Consider the following 15,496-nt stretch of genomic DNA (forward strand, 5'->3'; position numbering starts at 1 on the left):
TGGATTAGAACTCTCATGCCTCCTGATGACTGACCCAAAGTTACCCAGCTGGCTTTCGTGCCTAAGGTGGGACTAGAACTCACTGTTTCCTGGTTTCTAGGCCAGCACCTTCACCATTACATCAAACTGCCTTTTCAAAATGGGGCAACATTGCCAGCGCCACCAGAAAATTTGGACCTCTTGATATCTGTGTAATTGAAATCATCATACAGGTGTGAGCTGCTTTGGGAAGGAAGAGTTTTCCTTGCCTTAATGAAATAATTGTAAGTTTGCCTGGGCATTTAATGTCATCATTTTCAAGATTTGGTTTTTTTACGACAGCCTGGCCTTAAAATCCATGTGGTTCTTTTTTCTTTGGTTTGTCAGCTTCGGGGAGCTTGGCAGGAACAAAGTTGAAGTTCATTACAAGATTTAACACCATTTCTCATATATGAAACAAAGAAAGGGTTGCTTCGTGCAGGTTAAGTAGCTTATCAGTGCAAAGAATATCTGTCACATAGAACTGCTTTTGTCTAGGAAGAAAATTACCGCTAATTTCCCACCTCTCCTTTAATTATTTCCTTTTCCTTTCTCTGTTCTCTCCCCAACAATAGCTGTGAATATGTTTCTATAAATAAATATGAGTAACAGTAAATCCGCTCTCTTTTTTTCAGACGTGCAACTAATCAACTGAACTGTGTTCCCTTAAAAGTTTATTTATTTGTCTCTAGCATGCCATAAACCTCTGGCATGCATAATGGAGTCAAAAAGCGAGATTTATTCAAATTGTCAGTGTCAGTTGAGGAAAAGAGCAGTCTTCTGAGAGGAGCTGTTGTGAAAAGCGGGGTGTGGGGTGTGGGGGAGGGGGGGGATAAAATGAAAGACCCTGCAACTTCATCAGTAACTCTGCCTGACCCCCCCTCTTAGGTCTGTGGAGCCCAGGGAGACACTCCCTGTGCCATCGATTCCTGTGGAGGGGCCGGTTGCTATGACGAGGATGGCAGACGTCACTGTGGAGGCCTCCACTGCAATGGAGCAGTGGCCACCGCTGACAACGCACTGAACCGAGCCCGCCATGTCGAAGAGGAGCTGCACAACGCAGTCTCTGAAGTGGAAAGTCTGCTGCATCAGGTAGGGAGGGTTGCTTGGTTGGCATTTGGGGCAGGGAGGGCAAATCCGAGAACAGTTCAAGCCTGCGCCTTTCATATATCCCATCATATGATCCCTATGGGATTCCTTTCATTTTGAGGAGCGGAATTAATTCTGGGGAGCTGCAGCAACTTCCTCATCCCTGTGTATCTGCTGCCCCCTGCTGGTTGACCAGGCCCTCTGGTGTTTGTTTGTTTTTTTAAAAAAAATTGGGACAGGTCTCCAACGCAAAAGCCCGGGCAGCTGAAGCGAAGCAGAGGGCACAGGCAGCTTTAGATCACGCCAATGCCACCAAAGCTCGGCTGGAGCACTCAAATAAGGAGCTGCGAGACCTCATCCAGCAAGTCAAAGAATTCCTTAATCGTAAGTAGGAGAGCTGTGAGACCTCCCCCTCTCTTCTGTTGTTGCTGTGTTTTATTACAAGTATATTCTGCCCTCCATGAACGGATGTCTTTCAAGACAAGTTGTGTAAAACATTCCAGGTATAATCCAAAACATTCAAGAAAATCTAGTAAGTATAAAATAAAATGGAAACTCATAAAAAACAAAAAAAAAACAACCCCAGCCTTCGTGCTATTAGTGTCATTCAATATACTCACATCATTCCTGGTCCAGCTAAGTGATAATAGCTAACCATCTTTGACCTATTTCCAAAAGCTAAACAGGCCCAGTTGTGGTTAAAGCTTGAATGAGGGCCCACCAGAAAACAGCAGGATTGTGGAAGAACCAATGTAGTTCATGGTTAAAGTGCTGACCTGGGACTGGGGAGGCAGACACTGGTTCAAATCTACCCTCAGCCCTAAAATGTCCACTCACTCTCTTTTGGCCCAAGCTACCTCACAGGGTTATTGTTGTGGGAAGAGAATATAATATTACACTTAGTCCTAGACTAAGTGTAGAGGCCTAGATTTAATTAATAGGGACGCGGTGGCTCAGTGGCTAAGACGCTGAACTTGTCGATCAGAAAGGTTGGCAGTTTGGTGGTTCGAATCCCTAGCGCCGTGTAACAGAGTGAGCTCCCGTTACTTCAGAGGTGGTATTCAGCAGATTCTGACCAGTTCTGGAGAACCGGTAGCGGAAATTTTGAGTAGTCCGGAGAACTGGCAAATACCACCTCTGACTGGAGATTTTACAGTATCCTTCCCCTGCCATGGCCACCAAGCCATGCCCACAGAACCAGTAGTAAAAAAAATTGAATCCCACCACTGCATTACTTGTTCCAGCTTCTGCCAACCTAGCAGTTCGAAAGCATGTAAAAATTCAAGTAGAAAAATAGGGACCACTTTGGTGGAAAAGGAACAGCGTTCCGTGTGCCTTCGGCGTTTAGTCATGCCAGCCACATGACCACGGAGACGTCTTTGGACAGTGCTGGCTCTTTGGCTTTGTAATGGAGATGAGCACCGCCCCCTAGAGCCAGAAACGACTAGCACGGATGCACGAGGGGAACCTTTTTACCTTTACCTCTAGATCTAATGAAGAAAAAAGAGATATTGAATAACCAACTTCAAAGAAGACATTAGTAGGCCATCCTCACCCCACCTCTGCATTATTGCCCAGAATTCTGTCTAAACACAGCCATGATGACTTTGGGAATCAAATTCAACTCAAGGGAATTCTTCTGTGTCTGATGCCAGAATGGCCTCTCTGAGATAAGACTTACTATAAGATCTCTGAATTTGGCAGAAACATCTAAAAAAAAAAAAAGATCAAATGTTGGGATTCAAAATGTGATCATGAATGTTCATACACTGATTGATTTCGTTTCAAAAATGGCAATTCTGGGAAACTAGAAGTAGAAAGTACGTGAAGATGTATTTGTTTGTTTGTTTATTAAATGCATATGCTGCCCATCTCCTTAACGGGGCAACTGTGAATGATTTAAGAATGACAGAAAGAAAGAAAACAGGTCACTATTCCTGAATATATCCCAAATTCCTCCATGCTTTTCTCCAGACATGCCTGAATTAACTTTTTACTTCCTTAGGAATCTCTCTCTCCTTTCCCAGTTTCTAAAAACCAATAACTTGTGCAGCCTTCCCCCAAGCCCTCCAGATATATTGCTTTACAGCTGCAATAATGGTTAACTAAATATAGATATATTTATCTATAAGCATCGATCGGTTACCTCATCGTGCTGCAGCCACAGCAACCACATCCCTCTCTAAATTCGGCATCACAAATCAGGTCTTCTTGAACATCTGGGGAGATTCAGGCCACTTCCAATGTTTGAGGGCCTCAGCCCAAAATGGTAAAAACTTATGAAAACAGAATGAAAGAACGGGGAAGGGGGTCAATGATGGTGAAAATACGCAAGTGGCACATAGAGATCTAAGCCTTGCCTCTTTCGCATATGTGTGCAACATCTGTGTGCCACTGCCACTGAACTTGACACCCTTTGCAAAGCACCAAAAGAACAAAAGATGACGCATCGTTGAGCTGTTTTAAAACTAGAATAAAAAAGAACAATCATCTTAAAATTGGGTTCTTTTTGCACTTGAGAGGCCCTTCTGATTTGCCCCCTTCTCCCCGTTGGGCCCTATTTCTCAGCAAAGCATTCCAAATTGTCTCCTAAATTTAAAAAGGAAAACATCTCCGGGAGAAAATGTATAGAGTAATATACATTTGGGGGAAATTGCATCGGGATGGAAGGCCCCAGACTTAAGGCAGGGGCCCCCTTTAAGAGGGAGCCCTGCGGATAGCCAGGAAGGGGGCTGCCATTTACTTTTCCACAGCTCTAATGGATCCATCCTGCACACAGTCGAGGGGGCAGATCCTGACAGCATCGCACTGGTGGCTTCCCGTGTGCTGGAGCTCTCCATCCCAGCATCCCCCGTGCAGATCCACCATCTCGCCGAGGAGATCAAGGAGCGGGTCAGCAGCCTGGCCAATGTGGATGCCATCCTGGATCAAACGGCAGGCGATGTCCGCATCGCAGGGCAGCTTCTGCAGGACGCACACCGGGCCAAGTGAGTATGGCAGGGAGAACAGAGAGAGAGAGAGCTCAGGAAAAGCAGAGCTGAATCTCTTTTCACTTGGGTTCTGATCCATTTCTGGAGGATGTTTGCATAGGAGCTGAAGGCGTTATGTGTTGGGAATTGGAATTGCCTTTTCCATGGGCCTCTTCTTCCTACTGAACTGAAGTGTGCTCCAATATCGCTTGATCTGGCAGAAAACTATATTGTCTTATTTAAACGGTGTGGGAAATTCACAAGCAAGCATAGTGCAGACAAATTAACTCGCTGCTTTATATCATGAGTGTCTTAGGATCAGAGATACAGGTGAGTCCTTGACTTACAACCGGTTTCTTAGCAACTATTTAAAGTTACAAAGGACCTCTTCAGGGCTATTTAGATTTGAGTTCTGGTGACCTCAACCACCACCACCGCCACCATGCAGTCACATGATCAAATTTTGATTGCTTGGAAAACCAGCTCACATTTACGTCCATTTGGTCACATGACCTTAATTTACTCTTCCTTCCTTCCTTCCTTTCTTTTCTTTTTTTCTTTCTTTTTCTTTTTTTCTGTCCTTCCTTCCTTCCTTTTCTCTCTTTCTGGAAACCAATGTTTAGTTCTAGTTTCTGGCCAAAAAAAACTCACATTGTGGACAATGTATTCCTTTAACAAGTGCCCTGCTCACTCAATAGCAACAGCATTTAGACTTATATACCGCTTAACAGTGCATTACAGCCCTCTCTGAGCGGTTTCTATTGCCCCCAACAATCTGGGTCCTCATTTTATTGACCTCAGAAGGACAGAAAGCTGAATCAACCTTGAGCCAGTGAGATTCGAACTGCCGGCAGCCAGCATTCAACAGAAGTAGCCTGCAGTACTGCATTCTAACCTCTTGCGCCACCATGGCTCATAATAATAACCTTGGCATTCACTTAACAGCTGCGGCAATTCATTTAGTGACTGCCATAAAACAGGTCGTAAAAATCAGGCAGACTCACATGGTTGACCCGCCTAAAGACAGGCACAACTTGTAGTGACTGTAATTCCATTACAGTCTCAATTACAGTCATAGGTCGAGAACTACCTGTGCAAAGCACCTGAAATGGGAAGATTTCATTTAGTGATAATGGCCGCTAATAGTTCTATGACCTCCCATTTGATGCTGATTCTTATCGCATCGAAGTTGCTGATGAGTTGTAAAGCTTACTGTTTTTTTTCTCCCCAGCGCTCGGGCTGAGAGTGTAAAAAATGCAGCTGAAGCGGTGAAAAGGGCTCTGGATGATGCCAAAAGGGCTCAAAATGCTGCCGAAAAAGCCATCAACTCTGCAGACGATGATATTCAACACACCAACACAGTTGTTAATGAGGTAAGGCGCCATAATGAATTATTTTTACCAGCCCAAAGAAAATAACGTGTCCGGATGTATGTTGCGTTAGATGTGTCAGATAAAGTATGCCTAGTAGTAATTACTTCTTCCTTAGTGGCAGAACAATTAATGACGACGTTGAAGGGGCATCCTGTAGTTTTTCTAGGTGGTGATTTTGCATATCCAAGTCTCTCAACACATCAGCTTTTCTTTTTATTCCCCGCCAAAAGTTGACACGGGATTGCACCACCGCTGTTCAGCACTTTACTATCAAATTTGTCGCTCAGCACTTTGCCATCAGATTTACAGATAAGAGATAATCAGTCGGAAGGGACCTTGTAGGTCATCTAGTCCAACCTCCCCCGCCCGAGCAGGAGACCCGACACCATTTCTGGCAAATGGCAATCCAATCTCTTCTTGAAAGTCTCAAGCGATGACGCTCCCACCACTTCCGAAGGCAGGCTGTTCCACTGTTTTGGTAGCGCAACCTTGGCGACTCTGGAAGCTTTTTTTAAAAAAGGGTTTCAAGGCCTGAGGGCAACCAATCCAGCTTCCAAACCACTTTCGTGAAACCCGAGAGCACATCCTGACAGCCATTTAACGTTTCTTTGTCTGTAATCTGTGAAGCAACACTAAATATGCTTGTGTAGTTATTTCTAGTTGTGTTGCCTTGGTGTTGTGGCTGGTGAGTGGCGAGGTGCCAATAACTTCCTTCAAGGCAAGTTAAGATGTAGTGATTTGTGAATTCCTTTGCTCTGTTAACTGGGAGTGTACAAGCTACCATGTTACTAGTGTGCTGTCCCAGCCAGTCTATGGGAATTGGATAGTTACTTAGGAATTGTGAGCTGTCCCCTTAAGGGAGTGCATCTTGGTAAATGTAGTCAAAGGTATCCTGGGAAATGTAGTCCATGTCACGTGACCACATCTGTAATCCTGGTTGGTCACTGAATTGACCCTTGGTGGGTTGGGGAGGTTTCCCTCCATTCTTGCCTGGACTCATGAACTGATAGTAGCTTTTTCTACCGCTACGAGATGGATTAGGAGATAACCATCTTTTACCTGCAAGGCGGTATACAAAAGATATTTTTGATATACAAAAGATTGGTCATTAAAGAAGAACTTTGTCACAAATGTGAGTTATGAAGATACCTGATGTACCAATAAATGTACTTCGTTATGGATGTTCTGTGGGATTTATCTATCTGCATCTGCACAGCTACAAATCCACCTCTGTGCAAGAGACAGAAAAACTAGCTTCCCGTACTTCGCTTTAACCCATGGTTTATGACTTAACACGTTTGGAATCCACATTGGGACAATACTTTATTTATTTATTAAATTTATCAGTCCCCTTCATTTTGCCATGAAGAAACTCTGGGTGGCTTATAACATTAAAAAATTCCTAAGAATACCATGGATAACCAAGAAAACGAATGAATGTTATCATTGAACATATCAGCCTCAAGCTGAAGGCACACGAAGGCACCAAGCTCAGATTATCATGTCATGCAAAGGACCAAAATTCTGGGAAAGATGAAAGGGAAAAAAATGAGAGCCAGCAGCGAAATGGATGGACCTGATTAGGTGGGTGATCGGTACATCACTGAAAGTCCTGATGGACCAGATTGTGGACAGATCATCTTGGAGAATCAATCTGTATGGGTAAGAGCCAACACCAACTTGATGGCATATAATGAATCAACCATTGACCTTTTTAAGCCTAAATGTGTCTTCCAGTTTCCCATTCATGCCAGTCAAAATGCTAGCCATTCCAGGTAATCCTCAACTTACAACCATTTATTTAGTAACCATTCGAAGTTACAACAGCACTGGAAAAAAGTGACTTGCGACTGGTTTTCACACTTAGGACTGATGCAGCATCCACAGGGTCACGTGACCAAAAATTTGGACACTTGGCAACTGGCCTGTTTGATGATAGCTGCACTGAGCAGGGTATTTTGAACACCATTTGTAACCTTCCCAGAGGGCTTCCGACAAGCAAAATTGATGGGGAGAAGCCAGGTTCACTTAACAACCACATGATTCACTTAACAACCAGTGTTTTGCTTAAAAGCTGTGGCCAAAACTGTCATAAAATGAAGCAAGACATACTTAACCAACTGCCTTGCTTAGCAGTGGAAATTTTGGATTTAATTGTGGTGGTAGGTCGAAGACCACCTGTATGTGAAAAAACAATCTTCAAATGTATTTACATTTATACATCACTAAAATCTCCAAGGACACTCTGTTCTGTATTAGCATTCTTGTAGACTCACATTCCGATTGGTCCACCCGGACCGCAACCTGATTGGCTTACTGAACTCCTGTGATTGGAGCGCTAAGAATCTACCGCGATTGGCCGATCCGATCGTGGGAGATTCAAAGCGCTGCCATTGGCCGCCGAGCCGCCGGCTGGCTGTATAAAGCCAAGCGGCTCGCAAACCTTTGCTGTCCTTTTTCTCAAGCTATAATAAAGAGCTGAATGTTCACTACCGTGTCTCGCCTCTTCATGTGACCCGATCCACCGATCTAACACACTCAATAATTGACAATGAATCAAAACAGTGCAATAAAAAGATAAAATGGTAAACAAAATAAAAGGATAATAAAAGAGGGCAGAGGAGCACTGTTTTGGAAAGTTCCAAACACTCCATCCTGCTAATGACCATCAAACTCCCCTGCATAGAATCTCTAAGCATTTACATGAAATCATTAAATTGAAAGGCCCTTAAAAAAAAATCAATCCTCAAGTCCAAGAAGAAGGATCACCTCCATTCATTAGATTCCCCAAACTGTCTGTGGTTTGCCCAATATTAGTAGATTTATCTGCTCATTTCTCCCCAAGAGAGAATTATTCCCCTGGCCGCAAACAAGCTACTGGCCAAATGCACACCACTACAATGAGGCAAAGTACAAATCCTTCACCTCCCTTTATCTTCATAGGCTTGAACTTCACCTTGTGTCTAGGTTTGGCTGCATTCACCTCTTGTATCTAGGTGTTTTGTCACTTCATCTCCTGGACTTCCTTGGTGAACCAAGGACCTCCCTCAGGATTGGCAAGCAGCCCTCGTTGGACATATTAATGCTTCCACAACATGGGCCTCCACACGTGTTTCTCCTGTCCCCTTCTTGCCTTATTTCACCAGATTAACAGGAAGACTGCAAATGCTGAGGTTGAGTTGGCTGCAGCCAAGAAGAGGGTGGGCCATCTTGACCGGCAGGTGGACGTTCTCAAAATGAAGCGGGCCAGCAACATCTTGGCAGCCACTCGAGCGGAAGAGACAGCCAGTGCTGCCAAGAACCGAGCTGAGGAAGCTGAACAGGTAGGATTCTGGCCAAAAGGAACAATGGCTTGGGATTTTAAATACCTTTTCTTTGCTCGGTTGTGGGATCCAGAGCCATATTCAGCCTGTTGGGAGTTTTAACTGGTTACTTTTAGTTCTAAAATATTTGCATCTTTTTCAGACAGATCAGGTTGCCCACAACAAATAACTCAAACCAGGCATTTCTGATTAAAAATGATACTTAGAAACTTAACTTGTTCCTTTATTTAGGGCATAATATATCTTCATAGATTCGTTGTATTTTGTTTTTGTCTCAGGCTCTTCAGAGATTCAAGCTTGCTGATTTTATTCAGATCTCAAGTCAATTACTACAAATATGTCCTGACAATTTTAACACACAAGTTGCTTGTATTTTATCAGGCGTTGTCCAAAATTTATCTCAATTTGTTCTCACAATGATTTTCCATCAGAACAGTGAAATTGGGTGGCCTAAGGAAGGGTCAGCTAGTTAATGATCAGATGCTAACACATGAAGCTGGTAGCAAAAACAGCAATAATATTTAGACTTGTAGACTGCTACATAGCACTTTATAGTACTGTCTGGATGATTCATAATGTAAGCATTATTTACATTTTGCCCCCAACGATCTGGGTCCTCATTTTACCAACCTCGAAAGGATGGAAGGCTGAGTCAACCTTGAGCTGTGTCAGGATCGAACTCCAGGCTGTGGGCAGAATTTTCCTGCAATACTGCAATTTAACCACAACAGCCATGGCCAGTGCCAAGATACCGTCATCCATAAAAATGATTTTTTTCCTAGGATTTGCAGGGGTGTGTGCACTGAAGTCTCCAGCAGGAACAAACAGGGCGATATTCATCCTCCCTCTTGCCTCGTGGTAGTGAGGTTATATTTCATCAATATTTAGAGAACTATAACTCTCAGCATCTTCTGCCATTGTTCCTCTGGAACATTGTTTCTCAACCTTGGCAATTTTAAGATGTTTGGATGTTAACATCCAGAATTCTGCAACCCAATATGCTGGCTCGGGAATTCTGGGAATTGAAGTCCACACACTTCCAAGTGGCCAAGGTTGAGAAACACTACTCTGGAAAGCTTCAGGGACTCCATCTTGCTAATAGCCATCAACCTCTCCTGTGCAGCATCTTATTTTACATGAAATTGGAAGCCCTTTAAAAGAAATAATTCCAAGAGGCAGGATCATCACTCACTATCTCCTGGTGTTTACTTCAGATTTTCGCCCCAAAAACAGCCTATGGCAAACAATGGGTTCACTTAGCAACCTAACCCCCACAATGTTTGCTGAATCACTGGAGCATTTGCTTTATGGCCTCTGTGATCACTGAATCACCACCTTGCAAAAAAAGGTTAAATATAGGCCCAGTCGTGTGGTAGCCCGTTTTATGACTGACTTACAACCATAATTGCTAGGTGTCAACTAACAAATACTTCTTTGGTCTTTTTAGTTGCCAGCAGAAAGGGAGTGGGGGAAAGAGGTGCATTCCTTAAATGCTTCAGATAATCATTTTGGCAGCCGAGGCTGTTGGCACGCAAGATTATTACTGGAGAGCATGATTGATGACTCTTGGCTCTAGATGTGTCTCATTGGAATATATACATCCAGGGGGTGGGGGGAAGACCAGGGTCAAGGGTGAAATGAATGATGTGTCAGAGTAGGCTGCAACCAGGAAACGCTCATATGTTAACTCCTAATAAATCAATCTTTACTCTGAGAGATACGGCTAGAGACTTTTGAATGGAGCCCTTGACACTAGGCTCAATTATATGTGTAAGTCGAAGACTACCTATACCGCCTGCTGATGTTTCCTGCTGAATTTCAGGTACTGGAGGGACAGCTTGGTGATCAATACCGCACCATGCAGGAGTTAGTGGAACGAAAAGCCCAGCATGTAGTGGGGGCCCGAAAGAAAGCAGAGCACCTGCGAGATGAGGCCAAAGGACTTCTGCGCAATGCTCACGAAAAACTACGGCGGCTGAGCAGTGAGTGCCTATGACATCTGTGTGTGTGTGTGTGTGTGTGTGTGTGTGTGAGTGTGGATCAGAATAAACGATGAAGAGTTACGTTTTTAATCTGTCCCTGGGTCATGTGATCACCAGCTTCTGACAAAATAAACGAGGAAAACTGGATTTGCTTAATGACTGCAGTGATTCACTTAACAACTGATTCACTTAAAGACCATGGCAAGGAAGGTGATCAAATGGATCATGATTCACTTAAAAATGGCCTTGCTTAGCAACAGAAATTTTGGGCTCAATTGTAGTTGTAAGTCAAGGACTATCTGTGTCTCAGCCAGAGTCAGTGGATTTGTGTCTGGATTTTCAGACAAAGTTAATGTAGAACTAGCTGTTTGGATATTAGATTCAGAACTGTGAATGTGCCTTGAGCGAAGATTTTTTCATATACTGTTCGATTTTCTCGATCTTTAACCTTTTTCCCCCTCCTTCCTTACTCAGAGCTAGAAGAAACCTATGAAGAAAATGAGAAACTGCTACAAGAGAAGGCAGCCCATCTGGATGGGCTGGAAGCCAAGTTGAGAAGCATCTTAAAAGACATCAATGAGCAAATCCAAATCTACAACACCTGCCAATGATTCCCCATCCTGTGCTCCCACTTACTACCCCTGTCCACGTGCTTAAAGTAACGCTGCTTTTCAGCTTAGCATGGCCCAGCTCCAACTACTACACGGAGCACTGGTTCTTATGGCCATTCCTTCTTGGCATCTCTTGATATAGCGGCATCACCCTACTCACAACCTCCATTGTATCGAAAACACAACACTGCCCCATGACTTGTGAGACTGTCAACATCCTGCCCAGCGAATGTCAGTCTGGCAGTACTTAAAGCTTTTCTGTTTTCATTATGCTATTTTTATTTTCAGTGTTTCACACATGGTAATGTAGGACTCTCCTTTCAAAGCACGCGGGCAAAAACAGAGAAGGATGGTATAAGAATGGATCAGAGAGGTAGTTACACTGGTATATATGTTTCACATGACTTGCCCTAACCGGAGTGCCTTACATTTGTGAGAAAATAAAGACCCAAAGTGGCAGTGCTTTTTGCAACGTTACCTTGTTCCTTTGTCTATTTAAAGCAAGTTTCAATTCTCACCACAGAAACTACCCTGTTTCTCCAACAATACGGCCTCCCCCAATAGGAAGTCCTAGCATGTTTTACAGGCATGAAATGAAATTAAGCCCCTCCCCCCAAATTAAGGCCTATATTAAAACATGCGGAATGGGGGGGGAATGGTGGGGGGGCTTGCCATTAGGAAGTACTTTTGTTGCACACCCGGATATGGTGCTGCCTGCGTTGACCCCGATATGAAGTGGCCCACCAACGCCGAGGTCAACATCCAAGCTGTCGCCACCCACCCGCCCGAAGATGCAGTGGGGGGTGAAATTAAGTCATCCCGGAAAAGACGGCCTAGCCATTTTTTCAGGGCTCAAAAAAAAAAAAAAGATCCGGCCTTATTATATGAGAAACACGGTAGAAGTAAACTAGAAAATGCTGACTCTGTTGGTTTAGCTCAGTGTTTCTCAATCTTAGCAACTTTTTAAGATCCATGGGCTTCAACTCCCAGAATTCCCCAGTCAGAATTCTGGCTGAGGAATTCTGGGAGTTGAAGTCCACACGTCTTAAGTCATGGAGGATGACAAATGCTGGTTCAGATAGTACAGGCTGGGTAGAATTGACGCAGGATATTGCTGAGATGTTGACAGTGAAATGTCAAACATGGCCATTATCCAAAATTGGAAATAGTCCCAATGGGCAGAAACCAGGCAACAGCAAGAGAGGCAGTAGCGATAGGAAAGCAATTACAGCTTTGCTGCAGAAGAACCATCCTTAAAAAAGCTGAGCTAGATCAGATTAGTTTCTGAGAAGCCTCCAAAAGAGAGAGAGAGAGAGAGAGAAAGCAACAACTATTTTTTGTCAAGCAACTGGCATCCAGGGGCACATTATTCCTAAAGCTGAAGACTGTATAAAGTCACCCTGGCTAACAGTCATTGAAAGACTTTTCTTCCAAAATTTATTTTAGTTTAGCATTCTGGAAAATAATTTTGTAAACATAAGGGGAGAGGAGGGGGGAAATATGCCTTCATATTTTTCTATAACTGTAGATCCATTTCTTCATACCAGAATGAAGTCAGTGCAACATACCTACACATAAAAAATGAAAGTGTTTTGCTTCTAGAGGTAAAATTCAGCTGGATCTTTAAACATGGCCTGGCCATGTCTGTGCCCAGAGATCGGGGTGGCAACTGTAATGTTTCAATCAAATGCCTTTGTAAGAACACACTTGGAATATTGCGTCCAGTTCCGGTCATGATAAAAATATACATATCTTGAGTCTTTAGAAAGAGTGTGAAGAAGAGCAACAAATACGATTAGGGGACTAAAGGCTAAAACAGGATGAACCATATGAGGTATGGTTGCAGGAACTGGGTACAGTATGTCTAGTCTAACAAAGACAAGGACTAGTGGCATAATAGTCTTCCGATATATGAGAGGCGATCACAAAGAAGAAGGGAACAACCTATTATCCAAAGCACATGAGGGCAAGACAAGAAGTAATAGATGGACAATTATCACAGAGGGATCCAATCTAGAATTAAGGGGAAAAAAATCCTAGCAGTGAGAATAATCAATCAGTACAACGGCTTGCCTTCAGAGGTGAAGGTGCCTTCGGCACTGGAGGCTTTTAAGGAAAGACTGGACAGAATAGTATAGGGCCATGATGGCGAACATATGGCATGTGTGCCGGAAGTGGCACGCAGAGCCATCTCTCCGGGCACGTGAGCTGTCACATGTTGCTGTTCTGGGTCCCGGGGCAGGCGTGCATGCCGGCCAGTTAGTCTTCGCATACGCGGGAATGCAGGAAACAAAGAGCAGCTCCTTGGCATGTGTGCATGCATGCGTGCGCTGGGAAGCTGACCTTCTGGTTTCCGGCACACACATGCATGCTGGCCAGCTGGTCTTCGCACGCGTATGTGCGCCAGAAACCGGGAGACCAGGTGGCTGGCGTGCATATACACACTGGAAACTGGAAGAACTGCATGCGTGAATGCTCCCGTTTCAGCACTCGGTTCCAAAAAGGTTTGCCAGCACTGGTATAGGGTCTCTTGTTTGGGCCAAGGCCCTCCCTCCCAACTCTGGTATTCTGTGTTCTAAAACCCTGTCTGTTTTTACATGTGTCACGTTGTTTACAGTGACACAGCCATCATCTTGACTTTGCTTAACATAGTCTGTATAGACACTCTTGACACACATAACAAAAACAATCACATCCACTGGGCTCATGTGTTGGGCTTGGGCCATAATGAAGTTGAATTTTGGTTCAGCTGTTCTGGGTAAACCCAAGAGCCCCGGGGTTTGTAATTTTGTAATTATGTAATTATGGCTTAAGGTATTCTGTAAACCCTGTTAATTGATTCATCAAATCATAGTTAAAAAGTACAACATGTTACACGCAAACCTGTTGCTGAGAACCATACCTTAAAAGCAAATAGAGTAGAAATTCATTTAACTCCAGGGTTATATTTTTATTTTTTACAGTAGAAGGCTGTTTATCACAAATCCTTTTAAAGATTTGTGCCCAGAGCTACAGTCTTTTTTTTCTAATAAATCTGCATTTCTCATTTTGCTGCATGGCCTTTATTCTAGTAATTTATTATACATTGCCCTAAAACATCCCAGCATGTTCAAGAATTTCAGTGTTCGTGGATCAATGCAGGGTACATTTAAAAGCCTCGTGTCAGAAATAATCCCCAAATTACAAAATGATAGGAAATAATACGTAGATTCCAACAGTTCATCACTAAATAGAAATCCCTTGTGGATGATTAGAAAATAACTACATGACACAAAATGTTGTTTGTGAAACAAAAGAAAAGGAGAAGTGAAAGAAATGTTTGGATGTTGTTTTTCTCTTCTTTCTCTAAAGAAGAGGCAGGCAGTTTTTCATATAGGAGGCACAGCAGTAGAGAGTGAGGCAATGTCGCAAATAGATCAGGGCCAGGATTGTAAAGTCTGATTTGGGGCTGAGTGATTAGGTAACAGATAACAGATAATCAAAGTTGGAAGGGACCTTGTAGGTCATCTAGTCCAACCCCCCACCCAAGCGGGAGACCCTACACCATTTCTGACAAATGGCAGTCCAACCTCTCCTTGAAGGTCTCAAGTGATAGCACTCCCACAACTTCTGAGGGCAAAGCTGTTCCATTGGTTGATTGTTCTCACTGTCAGAAAGTTTCTCCTTATTTCCAGGTTAAATCTCTCCTTGATCAGTTTCCATCCATTATTCTGTGTCTGGCCTTCGGGTGCTTTAGAAAATAACTTGACCCCTCCCTCTCTGTGGCAGGCCCTCAAATACTGGAAGACCGCTATCATGTCTCCCCTGGTCCTTCTCCTCACTAGACTAGCCAAGCCCAGTTCCTGCAACCGTTCTTCATATGTTTTAGCCTCCAGTCCCCTAATCATCCTGGTTGTTCTTCTCTGTACTTTTTCTAGAGTCTCAACATCTTTTTATAATGTGGTGACCAAAACTGGATGCAGTACTCTAGGTGTGGTCTTACTAAGGCTTTATAGAGTGGTATTAGTACTTCCCTTGATCTTGACTGTATCCCTCTGTTAATACAATTTAGGATTGCATTAGCTTTTTTGGCTGCTGCTGCACACTGCTGGCTCCTATTTAGCTGATTGTCCACTAAGACTCCAAGATCCC

General features: G+C 43.6%; 1 protein-coding gene across 2 annotated transcripts in view; it reads left to right on the top strand.

Annotated features, from left to right (window-relative positions):
* LAMB2 (laminin subunit beta 2) overlaps positions 1–11,842 on the top strand; it is a 63,874-nt gene extending 52,032 nt beyond the window's left edge. The window contains exons 27-33 of one of the 2 annotated variants that reach the window (XR_003375641.2): positions 907–1,110; positions 1,347–1,491; positions 3,861–4,094; positions 5,308–5,449; positions 8,596–8,772; positions 10,595–10,754; positions 11,229–11,842. Coding sequence is in view for 1 of the 2 variants with exons in the window: in XM_026717937.2 (XP_026573722.2) it covers positions 907–1,110; positions 1,347–1,491; positions 3,887–4,094; positions 5,308–5,449; positions 8,596–8,772; positions 10,595–10,754; positions 11,229–11,365 (1,173 nt within the window). In the remaining variant the exon portion in view is untranslated. The remainder of the gene's footprint in view (positions 1–906; positions 1,111–1,346; positions 1,492–3,860; positions 4,095–5,307; positions 5,450–8,595; positions 8,773–10,594; positions 10,755–11,228) is intronic. The other variant, XM_026717937.2, reaches the window with a different exon arrangement.
* The last annotated feature ends 3,654 nt before the right edge of the window (positions 11,843–15,496 follow it).

The sequence above is a fragment of the Pseudonaja textilis genome, chromosome 2 (genome assembly GCF_049901715.1).
Source record: "Pseudonaja textilis isolate UNSWEBS1 chromosome 2, rPseTex1.2, whole genome shotgun sequence".
Classification (NCBI taxonomy): Eukaryota; Metazoa; Chordata; class Lepidosauria; order Squamata; family Elapidae; genus Pseudonaja; species Pseudonaja textilis.